This window comes from Eriocheir sinensis, chromosome 9 (genome assembly GCF_024679095.1).
Source record: "Eriocheir sinensis breed Jianghai 21 chromosome 9, ASM2467909v1, whole genome shotgun sequence".
NCBI lineage: Eukaryota > Metazoa > Arthropoda > Malacostraca > Decapoda > Varunidae > Eriocheir > Eriocheir sinensis.
The window spans coordinates 16,689,105-16,701,850 of NC_066517.1; the positions used below are offsets into that span (position 1 = coordinate 16,689,105).

The 12,746-nt window shown below is 38.0% G+C and overlaps 2 protein-coding genes and 1 long non-coding RNA gene across 8 annotated transcripts in view; 1 reads left to right on the plus strand and 2 right to left on the minus strand.

The window, feature by feature from the left end:
- Window positions 1-28, minus strand: part of LOC126996022 (uncharacterized) — a 43,244-nt gene extending 43,216 nt beyond the window's left edge. For all 5 annotated transcript variants that reach the window (XM_050856015.1, XM_050856014.1, XM_050856012.1 and 2 more), the window contains exon 1: window positions 1-28. This exon is cut by the window's left edge and continues 307 nt beyond it. The gene's annotated coding sequence lies outside the window, so the exon portion shown is untranslated.
- Window positions 29-626: 598 nt separating this feature from the next.
- LOC126996026 (uncharacterized) lies at window positions 627-2,081 on the plus strand. The gene is made up of 2 exons (XR_007750878.1): window positions 627-1,841; window positions 1,927-2,081. It is a non-coding gene; the product is annotated as an uncharacterized LOC126996026 (long non-coding RNA).
- Window positions 2,082-2,627: 546 nt separating this feature from the next.
- On the minus strand, window positions 2,628-11,505 carry LOC126996025 (E3 ubiquitin-protein ligase RNF181-like). 2 transcript variants are annotated; one of them, XM_050856017.1, is made up of 5 exons: window positions 11,343-11,505; window positions 8,531-8,705; window positions 7,748-7,856; window positions 6,910-7,094; window positions 2,628-2,725 (listed from the first exon to the last, which is right to left on the minus strand). In XM_050856017.1, exons 2-5 carry the CDS (start codon window positions 8,648-8,650, stop codon window positions 2,666-2,668), a joined length of 474 nt encoding a protein of 157 aa, XP_050711974.1. In that variant the 5' UTR covers window positions 8,651-8,705; window positions 11,343-11,505; the 3' UTR covers window positions 2,628-2,665. The 2 variants fall into 2 exon arrangements, with proteins under 2 accessions (XP_050711974.1, XP_050711973.1); XM_050856016.1 differs by having other exon boundaries at window positions 6,910-7,097.
- Between the last annotated feature and the right edge of the window lie 1,241 nt (window positions 11,506-12,746).

Sequence of the window (12,746 nt, forward strand, 5' to 3'; positions counted from 1 at the left end):
CCCCTGACACATCCTACGGGAGACTGGCTAACCTGGGAGCTTTTTCGCGTTAGGAGAGAGGGCGGGTTATCATCCTCCTCCCTCATTGGTTGGTTTGCCGTCCGCTCAGCCAATCAGAAGGGGCGTTATCCTCGTTCTTGGTTGTGATTGGGTGCCTTGGAGGAATTCTGACGCTGTGTTCGGTGTCGTGTTTTTTCTCTCGGCCGCCGCTGCCCACCTACCCAGGTATCCCGCGTTCGAACACCTGTCCAAGCGTTACCACACACCTCGCCTGAATGCTAACACACCCTTCCTTATAATGTCACATATATAACGGTAAAAACTATCAATAACACCTCATCTTAGCGTTAATCTTCCTAACTAACGAACTGACGTTATTTTCGTTCCGTGTTTCATTATTTCGTTACAGATTCACCTGGACGAACGCTATAACGCCCATCCCATTCACACGGCCGTCACCAACAAGCTCAGAGATAGGGAGAGAGAGATCACCCACCCACCAGCCTGCCTGCCTAACCCCCTCCTCCCCCCCGGACCTATGACAAGATAGCAATACGTAACTCACACTAGTTCATCGTCATCATTATTTACGCCTATTTTTTTTTTTTTTATGGTAGTACGCCTGTAGCGCCGGTAGGCTCTCTTGAGGGGCCTGGATGGAAGTCGGCCCCAGCCCGTCATGGCGCAGGCAAGTGTTTATAGTGGCGCCATCTTCTCTTGGCTCATGCTGCCGACCGGAACTCGTTCTTGATTCACTTGGACGGTTTCCTCTAGAGTCTGGGTTGATGGGTGGTCTTCAGGACAGCATGTGGGTAGTCTTAAGCCACTTGGCGGTGACCGAAAAATCCGAGGTGGTAGTGTGGGGATTCGAACCCGCGTCGTCCATCACGAGGTGAATGTAGGCCCAGCCCAGCAGTACCCATACGTATCTCACTCTTTAATTCATCACATGCAGTATTTCTTCTATTTTTCTTAGTTATCATTACGAGGTTAGGCTCTGAAATGTCTTTTCCCCAGATCTCTTATAATTCGTGACTCTTTTTTGCTTCAGCGTTTTTCGTTTTTTTTTTTTTTTTTTCCCCTTCTTACTTATCATGTCGAGGTTAGGCTTTCAATGGCTGTCCACCAGTTGTTTCCATTCGTCACTCATTTTTAAGTCCATCATCGTTCTTCATAGCTTTTTAGGTGCTGCCTAAAGCCCCGGTAGGTTTTCTTGAGGGCCTCTTGAACGACCCCAGCCCGTTAGTGGCGCAGGCGAATTTTATTTATAGTGGCTGCCGTGATGTATGATTCCTGCAGCTTGGCCTATGCTGCCCTCCGGTGTTCTACTTGATCGAAGTCGCTGAAGTTAGGGTTGGTTGAAGATCTTGGCAGCATGTGGGTAATATTCCTCCACTGGGCGATGGTTTGAAAAATTAGCGTGTTTCGGTGGGTCTCGAACTTACTTTGGTCCACGGACTCACCACGCCGGCACGCTAAACAGGTCACCGCCTCCTCCATATTAAGAGTGCAGACTTTTTATGTTCTACAATTGTCTCTTCATTAATTCTCCGGAGATAATTTGATTTAGGTGTGAAAGGGAATGGCACTCATACCTCACTCACTCAAGCTCATCTTTTATTATCTTTTTATTTCTTCAATTTTATTTATTATTTCACTTCATTCTTAACAGCTCATCAGAAGAGGTTAAACAAATTCAAGTGACTGATTTCAACATTATTTTTCTTTATTGAATAGAACAGTTAAAGTCTAGTAATTATGTAAATTCTAAGACTAGGAATGTTAAAGAAAGACTTACTGTGGAAATCATGAGAAGTGTAGCAATAGTAGTAGTAGTAGTAGTAGTAGTAGTAGTAGTAGTAGTAGTAGTAGTAGAAGTAGTAGTAGTAGTAGTAGTAGTAGTAGTAGTAGTAGTAGTAGTAGTAGTAGTAGTAGTAGTAGTAGTAGTAGTATAAGCAGTAGTAGTTGTAGTTGTAATATTTTTTGTTGTAAGAAATGATGGAAGGAAAGAAGAGAAGTAATGATGGACAGATAAAGGGTAGAAACAAATGAACAAAGAAACAAAAGGAAAAAAAAAATAATCCACATCTTTCATCCAAGATTTGAAAATGTAGATTCTATAGACTGCTGCTGCTATACACTCCTCCATCCATCTACCTAGTATCTACCCATCCATTTATTCACCCATACATCACATCATCCACCAAACCACTCAACCATCTACCTATCTACCCATCTTTATCCAGTTATAATTCACGCATACATTACAGCATCTGCTAACTCACTCATCCATCTACCTATCTAATACCTATCTTTATCCATCTATTAACTCACCCTTCTATCACAGCATCCACCAATCCATTCATCCATCTACCTATCTACCCATCTTTATCCAGTTATTATGCACCCATACATTACAGCATCTGCTAACTCACTCATCCATCTACTTTGTCATCCATCTACCTAAATAATATCTATCTATTAACTCACCCTTCTATCACAGCATCCACCAATCCATTCATCCGTCCTTCATCTCTTCTACGATCCATCGCCGTCACCGAAACAACTGGCCTACATGATGCATAACACTCCTCATGTGACCTTCAATACCTCATTATTAGGGGATATAAGAACTCTCTCTCTCTCTCTCTCTCTCTCTCTCTTGCTAGGAGAACATGGAGTGGTGGAGAATCTCAAGTTCAGCCTCTCTCTCCTTGGCCCTTTTCTGTGGAGAGAGAGAGAGAGAGAGAGAGAGAGAGAGAGAGAGAGAGAGAGAGAGAGAGAGAGAGAGAGAGAAAATAATATAAAATACTGATAAATATACAGTAAAGGTAACATTATTATACTATCATTCAAATATGCAAATATGTTATCACTTCTCAAACACTGTTGCAACTCACCTGTCAACACACACACACACACACACACACACACACACATATAATTCTACCCATACATACACCAGGAATGGAGTATTCGTATTCGGTATTCGTATTCAAATACATTCGAATGCCGTAGTTGGGTGTATTCGTATTCGAAATTTTATTGATAAAAATCAAAGTATTCTCATTTTTTATTCGACTACATGGGAAAAGTATTCGTACTCTGCGAATAATCTGACGAATTCTTCAATATTTATCATCAGAAATAACAGCCGTTGTTCCTCGCAACTCTAGCCTCCTGGTCGGACGTGTAATCGTCGTGTATAGTACAGAGTTCATGAGCTCATTTTACTGTTGCGTAATTTTAGAACAGTGCTATACCCAGTTATGTTAAGAAGGTATTTTTCAATGAAAGTATTCAGAATGTATTCATGAATACTTTCAAGAAGTATTCGTATTCGAAAGTTGAAAAGTTTCGTTTAGTCGGCGCAACATCTGTGGTCATATGCCGGAGAGACAGGAGGGGAAGGAATTATGGGAGAAGGGAACAGATCCCAGGAGACGGGACACAACCCCCGATTAATACCTGGTACCCATTCACTGCTGGGTGGACAGGGGTGTAGGGTATCGGAGAAGCCGCCCAAAATCTTCCACTCCGCCCGGGAATCGAACCCGGGCTCTCTCGGTTGTGAGCCGAGTGTGCTAACCACTGCACCACGAAGCCCCTATTCGTATTCGAATTAAAACCATTTCAGTGTATTCGAATTCATATTCGTTGCAATTTAACTTTCGTATTCGTATTCGAATTAAAACCATTTCAGTGTATTCGAATTCATATCCGTTGCAATTTAACGTGTTCGTATTCGAATACACATATTCACTCCATCCCTGAACCTAACCTAACAAAACCCCGAACAATTACCATACGTCATGACTCAGAAAAATTATATTTGCTTTCTTACTAATGATATTTTCTATATAACAAAGAGACCTCATTCCTTGTTGATTTATAACATAAGTCACTGGCTGTCGTGTGCTTGAAGAGACCCTTAACCTTAACTAACTATAACCTAAACAGTCACAACATATATGCACTCAAAAAATTCATAAATGCTTTCTTACTGATCAGACTCATTATCTGCGACAGTGATCTCTACCTTTGTTGATTTGTGACACAAGTTCCTGCCTATCATGTCTTTGAAGATATCCCAAACTTAACCTAACCTAACAAAACCCCAAACAATTATTAAAGGTTTTCACTCAGAAAATTCATCTATGCTTCCTTACTAATGAGACCTTCTATATAATAAACCGAATGCTTTCTTTGTTAATTTATGCTATAGTTTTCTGGATATCATGTGTTTGAAAACTCCCTAAACTTAACCTAACCTAACCTAACCTAATAAAACCCAAATCAGAAAAATCATATATTCTTTCTTCCTAAATGAGACTTTTTATATGACATAATGAGTTCTTCCTTTGTTAATTTATGTCATAATTTGCTGCCTATCATGTGTTTGAAAAATCTCCAACTTAAACTGACCTAACAAAACCCCTAAAAGTTACTATGTTTTTACTCGGAAAAATCACATATGCTTCCTCAGTAATGACTTATTATCTAACAAAGGGAGGTCTCTCTTGGTTAATAATTAATGCTACAAGTTTCTGTCTTTCTTGTATTTGAAGATACCCTAAAATGAACCTAACCTAACCAAGAACAGATACCATAATATAAGTCTTGACTCAGAAACATCATATATGCTTCCTTACTAATGAGACTTTTTATATAAAACACTGAAGTCTTTCTTTGTTGATTTTTACCTTAGGTTGCTGGCAGTCATGTGTTTGAAAATACCCTAAACTTAACCTAACCTAGCCTAACAAAACCCCGAACAATTACCATATGTCTTGACTCAGAAATTCCATATTTACTTCCTTACTAATTTATACCACAAGTCACTGGCTGTCATGTTCCTGAAGAGACCCTTAACCTTACCTAACTATAACCCAAACAGTCACTATATATATGCACTCAGTAAATTCAAAAATGCCTCCTAAATAATTCAGACTTATCATCTGACACAGTAAGCTCTTCCTTTGTTGATTTGTGCCATAAGTTCCCACCTATCATGTGTTTGAAGATACCCCAAACTTAACCTAACCTAACAAAATCCCAAAATACGTCTGTACCCAAAAAAACTCATTTATGCTTCCTTTCTAATGAGACCTTCTACATAATAAAGTGGAGGCTTTCTTTGTTAATTTATGCTACAGATTTCTGGATATCATGTGTTTGAAAATTCCCTAAAGTTAACCTAACCCAACTTTAAAAAAAAACTAAAAAAAAAAGTTACTCAGGAAAATCATCTATTCTTTCTTACTAAATGAGACTTTTTATATAACATAATGAGTTCTTCCTTTGTTAATTTATGCCATAATTTGCTGCCTATCATGTGTTTGAAAAATCTTTAATTAACCTAACTTAACAAAACCCAAAACAGTTACTGTATATCTTTACTCAGGAAAATCAAATATGCTTCCCCAGTAAATGACTTACTATCTAACAAAGGGAGGCCTTCCTTCGTCAATTTATTCTATAAATTTCTGGATATCATGTGTTTGAAGGTTCCCTAAACTTAACCTAAACTAATCAGGGATGGAGTATTCGTATTTGATATTTGTATTCAATTACATTTGAATACTGTACTTGTGTGTATTCGTTTTCGTATTTGAATAATTAATGATAGAAATCAAAGTATTCTCATTCATATTCAAATACAAGGGAAAAGTATTCATATTTGACAAGTAATCTGACAAATACTTTAAAATTTATCATTAGAAATAACAGCCGTTGTTCCTTGCAACTTTAGCCTCCTGGGCAGATATATAATCGTCGTGTAGAGTACAGGCTGATAAGCTCGTTTTGCTGTTGCAAACTATAGAATAATGCTATGCCCTGTTATGTTAAGAAGGTATTTTTCAATGAAAAATATTCATGAATGTATTCATGAATACTTTCAAGACGTTTTCATATTTGTACTTGAATTAAAACCATTTCAGTGCATTCAAATTCAATTTGTGTTTGTTGGAATTTGAAGTATTCGCATTTGAATACACAACTCTTGTATTCACACCCAGTGGCAGATCCAGCTCAGATGAAGGGGGGGATGATATACAAGATGGGTGCCATACCATACCATATCATATATATATATATATATATATATATATATATATATATATATATATATATATATATATATATATATATATATATATATATATATATATATATATATATATATATATATATATATATATATATATATATATATGCCTATTTCTTGTTTAATATTTGCTAACATTGCAATTAAATGTTAGATCTGTTAGATCTACATACTAAAGGAAAAAAGCAAAATTTGAATCCACCAAATCCATTTGGTGCCGCTTGGCGCTTTTTTTTTTTTTTTTTTTTAAAAAAAAAAAAACATAATGTCCACAATGTCTTTTATTTCCTTTGTATGTTTATCACTTCTTTTATTTTTATTATTATTATTATTATTATTAGTAGTAGTAGTAGTAGTAGTAGTAATAGTAGTAGTACTGTTATTATTATCATCATTATAATTAGTAGGCTAGTAGTAGTGTTCACAGGAATGATAGCCCCCCCCAGATCTCAGTGGATCTTTGAAAGGGTGCAATTTAGGTCCTGAGGCCCCCCCCCCTCCCCCCACATACCTGGACTCTCTTTTCTGTCCCACATCCGAATCAAACATACCACCTTACACCTTTCTCTGAACACACACACACACACACACACACATTACCAAAATTCATAGCTATCACCATAATCAACAATAAATATATTCTAAAGATTGCTTACTCTCATAATTTGTCTCTCTCTCTCTCTCTCTCTCTCTCTCTCTCTCTCTCTCTCTCTCTCTCTCTCTCTCTCTCTCTCTCTCTCTCTCTCTCTCTCTCTCTCTCTCTCTCTCTCTCTCTCTCTCTCTCTCTCTCTCTCTCTCACCTTCTCCTTCCTGTATTCCTCATAGTCTGGGTCATCAGTGGGCATCTCAAGGCGGCAGAGTGGGCAGGAGTTGGTGTGGGCAAGCCAGGGCAGGATGCAGGGTGGGTGGAAGATGTGGGAGCAGGGCAGCCGTTTCCCCTCCTCCTCCGCCTCCCACTCCTTCAGACACACTGCACACTGACTGCCTGCTGGAGAGCGGAGACAATGATGATGATGATGATGATAAAGGACTGCACTCTCTTCAAACTGACTTCACAAAATAAGTTCTATACATACTGGTCCTCAAAGCATCAGTATACATATTCATATATGCTTCCTTAGTACTGAGCCTTTCTAATAATGTGAAGTCTTTCTTTATTGATTTACTATGTTATAAGTTGCTGCCTATCATGTGTTTGAAGATATCATAAACCTAACCTAATGTAACACAAATCTGAATGGTTGCCTTATGTTGGAACTCAGGGAAATCATATATGCTTCCTTGGTACTGAGACTTATTACCTAACAAAGTGAGCTCTTTCTTTATTAATTGATGTTATAAGTTGCTAGCAAGCAGGTGTGTGAAATATCATACACTTGAGATTAGGATAACTTTTTTTCTTTCCTTCCCAGCGAGTGGTAGCAAGAAGCAATATGAAGGAAGATGAACAATACAAAACACATTAAATAAAAGCTTGACAAAGCAGCTACATTCAAACAACATTTTCCACTGCTGCAGCTTATTTTCTTTCTATCTGCCCCTTCCTGGCATACAGCAAAAGGCAGGAAGAAGGCAAGAGAGACAAGAGACAGCCACGATACCACCGCCAATACAGCGCAGCACCACACAGCTCCTCACCCTTTTTCTCCATGGTGACGGTGGGCAGGTCCTTCACAAACTCCTTGGAGGCTGGCGGTGGGGGCGACTCATCCGACCCGAATATTTGTGATATTTCCACCACGATGCCCTGCAGGAGGAAAAGCTGTTTTTGAGATGGAATATAATGGCAAGCTTACTTAATGTTACCCTGGAAGGTGGACATGGAGTGTTCTGGATTTTGTGTGCAGAACATTCTTGGCCTTTTTAACTTTCTGGTCTGGGATTGCCCCTTAGTGCAGCGGTTAGCACACCTACCTAAGAATCAGCGGGCCTGGGTTTGAATCCTGGCCTGGGCAGTCAGCATCCAGCTCACCCAGCCGTTCATCTTGCCTTTAGGGCTGATCCAAATGAGCACCTGGAGAAGGTAAACTCTGGTAACCCCGATGACACACCTGCCCTATGTCCCAGGGTAATGGGCTCTTACCCACCACAGACTCAAGGGCCAATGAGACAGACATAAGCCCCAAGACCACAAGCAGGGCAGCTGAACACCTGAGGAACTGTAGACTGACTGACATTACTGGTACCTTTTATAATAAGTGTCGTTCTCTGATTTGATTAGTCTTCCTACAGATATACAGATAAAAAATCTATTTCTGCTTGAACTCAATAGCAAAATAATAATAATAACAACAAAAGTGACTATTAAGAAGAGAAAGAAGAAAAAGTAGAAGAGAAAGAAAGAAAAAGAAGAATGAAAAGAAGAAGAAGAAAAGAAGAAGAAGAAGAAGAAAACTCTGCAGTGGAGCACGAGTGGGTTACCTCAACAGTCATCTCGGAGTAGCCAGCCTGCCTCAGTAAGCGAGCTATGTGCAGAAAATCATTGCGGGGCTCAGCAGGTGCGACAGGCTGGCAGTTGTGCTCATCAAAATAGGAGGTCATGGTGCCACTTCTGGGCTGCGTACTTCCTGTGTGGCTGTGTGGGCTGGGAGTTGGGCTGTAATGAGAGGTAAGATGAGTGGATGATTCTCTCTCTCTCTCTCTCTCTCTCTCTCTCTCTCTCTCTCTCTCTCTCTCTCTCTCTCTGTTCCTTGCTTGCTTCCACACACTTCAAATAAGACAAAAGAAAGCTATATACCTATGATCTACTACTAGTAAATGTGTAGTTAGCTCCGCCACCTCAAATACCATATACACTCTCACATTTCGGTTAAAGGGCAAAACTACGTACTTTTTAACCATAATATGAACACGCAAGTGGCTATAGACTAATCCATCCTGAGAAAATCTAACATAACCAACCATGCCAGCGTCGTCGATACATAAGAGGCAGTCGGGGTGGTGGCTGCAGTTCAGGGTGCATAAGTTAGGTTTGGTTAGTTTACAATAGTTTCTAACCCTAATATGAAGGCCCAAACTAACCTATCCTAAGCAAACCTAACGTGCCGGTATTATAGGGAAAAAAGAGCTGTAAAATGCAACAGCCTAAAGGGAAAATATAAATCCTTTTTTTGTGCCCTTGTGCTGTCTCCTTTGCGGTAAAAAAAAAAAAATAAATAAATAAATAAATAAATAAATAAAATATAAATAAAAGGAAAATAACCTGTAAAATGCAACAAAGGGAATAAATAACCAGAAACACGTAATATTGGGAAAACAACCTGTACAATACAATGGATGGAAAATATAAACCGTAAAAATGTAATATGGTGAAAAACAACCAGTAAACCGCAAGGTGAAAATTAAACCTCTGAAGAAATCACAAAGAAAAAATGAAACGGGAAGAACATAAACAGAAGGAAAAATTAAAACAGTAGGACATAAAGGGAAAATTAAACCAGGAAGATGCAAAATGAAGGAAAACCTAAACCAGAAAGACATAACTTGATGGAAAAAATAAACCCATCAGACTTGATAAAGGGAAAAATACAGTAAGGTGTAAAATGAGAGAAAACTAAATCTATAAGACTCATTAAGATAGGGTAGTGACCATAAGTTGTATAGATAGTAAAAGTAGTGTATATAGTATGATAGTAATGATTAAGAAAGTAATAGTAAGATGCAAAATAGAGAAAACTAAACCGATAAGACTCATTAATGGAATAAAATAAACCTGTAAAAGGTAATATAGGCATTCAAGGAAAAAAACCTAAACCTATAAGACTCATTAAGGGGATCAAATAAACTTGTAAAGTAGTATATGTAGTATAAGTAGTGTAGATAGTAAGATAGTAATGATTAAGGAAATAGTAAGGCACAAAATAGAGAAAACTAAACCAATAAGACTCATTAAGGGGATAAAATAAACCTGTAAAACGTAATAAAGGCATTGAAGGGAAAAAACTAAACCTATGACTCATTAATGGAATAAAATAAACCTGTAAAACGTAATAAAAGCATTCAAGGAATAAAACTAAACCTATGACTCATTAAGGGGATAAAATAAACCTGTAAAACGTAATAAAAGCATTCAAGGAATAAAACTAAACCTATGACTCATTAAGGGGATAAAATAAACCTGTAAAACGTAATAAAAGCATTCAAGGAATAAAACTAAACATAAAAGACTTATTAAGGGGATAAAATAAACCTGTAAAACGTAATAATGGTGTCCAAGGAAAAAAAAACTAAACCTATGACTCATTGAGGGGATAAAATAAACCTGTAAAATGTAATAAAGGCATCCAAGGAAAAAAAAACGGTTAAGATTCGTTTTAGGACCGTGCCAGTATCTCATTACCTACCTTATGAAACATCAGTAGCTCTTCATATATCTTTTCTACAAACCTTCAATAGTCATGGAAACGCTTTGAAAATCCAATGCAAGGCCTTTTTTTTTACTCTTGAAAATAGGGAATAATGTTTACAGGCTAAATCACCTCCTCTGGCAGTACCTCCTCGCTGAAATAAGACATATATATATATATATATATATATATATATATATATATATATATATATATATATATATATATATATATATATATATATATATATATATATATATATATATATATATGTATATATATATGTATATATATATATATATATATATATATATATATATATATATATATATATATATATATATGGGGGGGGGGTGCAGCCCCCCCCGTTAGTAGGTTGTAAAGTTCAGTTGGAGAAGTTTAAATATGCTCCCTGACCCTAAACCCTCTGTGAGCTATTTTGCGGCTACGCGGCTGCAGCGTCGCCGCGGCCGCCACCAGAGAAGGCGACGCGCTTTCGTAAACATTATTCCCTATTTTCAGGAGTAAAAAAAAAGTCCTTGAATTGGATTTTCAAAGCGTTTCCATGACTGTTGAAGGTTTGTAGAAAAGATGTATGAAGAGATAGTGATGTTTCATAAGGTAGATAATGAGATACTGGCACGGTCCTAAAACGAATTTTTACCAAAAAAACAAAACCTATAATTCATTAAGAGGATAAAATAAACCTGTAAAACGTAATAAAGGCGTTCAAGGAAAAAATTACACCATCTGCAACACAAGTGACTCAGCAGCACTCATGTTACCCCCCTTATCTCTTGTTTTGACTTATTTAATGGCGTGCAAATAGCCTTAAGGGGCTCTCCGGGTAGTTACAGGTATAAGGTGGCCACGAGTATTATATTTACCTTCCGCGGGAGGAGAAAAAGGGCAAAAAATAGAGGAGACAAGATTTTCACTGCCCAAAACAGCTGATTGCAGTGGCTGATCTTGATCTTGATGTCACAGGTGGCTTGAGATTTCTCCCCAGGCCTTTGTATCGGCAGCTCCTGTGAAGGGAAACAAAACACAGAAAGTCGGTGTTCAGCTACTCGGGGCAAGGTATCATTGCCTACACCTTGCACGCCACATGCTCTCCAGGAACTCTTTTTTTTCTTATTCTTCTATTGTCTTCTTTTTCCTCTTTCCTTTTTCTAACTTTTTCCTTTTGTTTTTCTCTTAATTCTTATTTTTTCCTCTTTTTCTTCTACTTCATCATCTTTATCATCATCATAATCATTTTCTTCTCCTTTTTCTTCTCCATCATCATCATCATAATAATCATTTTCTTCTTCTCCTTCTTTTTCTTCTTCATCATCATCATCATCTCGTCATAAAAGCATAACCGTCAATATCTCGGTCTCGGTCTGAGGATACATTTTCTTCATTTTCTCTTTTCTTTCTTTTCCGTGGCGTCACACTTTCTTCGGTTTTAAAATAACGTGCATTTCTTCCTGATGGAGGAGTAGTCATGTCGTGTACAGTACTTACCAAAAAAAAAAAAAAAAAAAAAAAAAAGTGTGTCATGAATTTCACAAAAGTTGATTATTTTTGCTCCTCACGGCTAGATTTCTCTTGTCAAAAAAATAAAATAAAATAAAATAAAAGGAAAGAAAAAAAAAACGGTCTAATTTTCCTTTGACTTCCTTAACTTTACACTTTTAATACCGTATATGTAGAATAACGAATAGATACAGGGTCTGCAAAACAGTAATTCCTTTTCTCTCTCTCCAAAATGGACCTTCGGAAATCAATTATGGTGAGGGTGATTTTGATGTATAAGCCTAAAATGTGTATTGATTTAGCTTTTTAATACCTGTCCTACTTTACTACGAGGTCACACACACCTACCTCTCTCTCCTACATCCCTTCCTTCCTCATCACCACATAACTATCATTCCCTTTCTCATCTTAACCTAAACATGGAAATTTCTCCCATATATTAATTCATTCCTTCTCCTCCCCATATATTATTCATTCCTTCTCCTCCCCCTCCATCTCTACCGTCCACTTCACCATTCCACCCTCGCGTTATTTACTCCTCCTTTTCGCTCCTCCTCCTCCACTTCAAGCCTCTTTTCTTCACTGAGCTTCTCCACAACTCTCCACTCAAGGCACCCACCTTTCGCATCTTCCTCCACCTCTGACGTTCATTTCCCTCCACCTTCACGTAGTACTCGTTAACCTGCTTGCCTCCTCCTCCACCCCTTCCACCCACTATACCTTCCTCCTCCTCCACCCCAACCTTAGGCCTTTCTCACATCCTCCACCCA

What these genes read in the sequence shown, in the direction of transcription:
- LOC126996025 (XM_050856016.1), bottom strand. Translation starts at nt 8,650, where the DNA reads ATGACCTCCTATTTTGATGAGCACAACTGCCAGCCTGTCGCACCTGCT. An exon ending in ACTCCGAGATGACTGTTGAG is followed by an intron (nt 7,857 to 8,530) that starts GTAACCCACTCG and finishes TTCCTCCTGCAG; the next exon opens with GGCATCGTGGTGGAAATATC. An exon ending in AGGAATACAGGAAGGAGAAG is followed by an intron (nt 2,726 to 6,909) that starts GTGAGAGAGAGA and finishes CTCTCTCCACAG; the next exon opens with AAAAGGGCCAAGGAGAGAGA.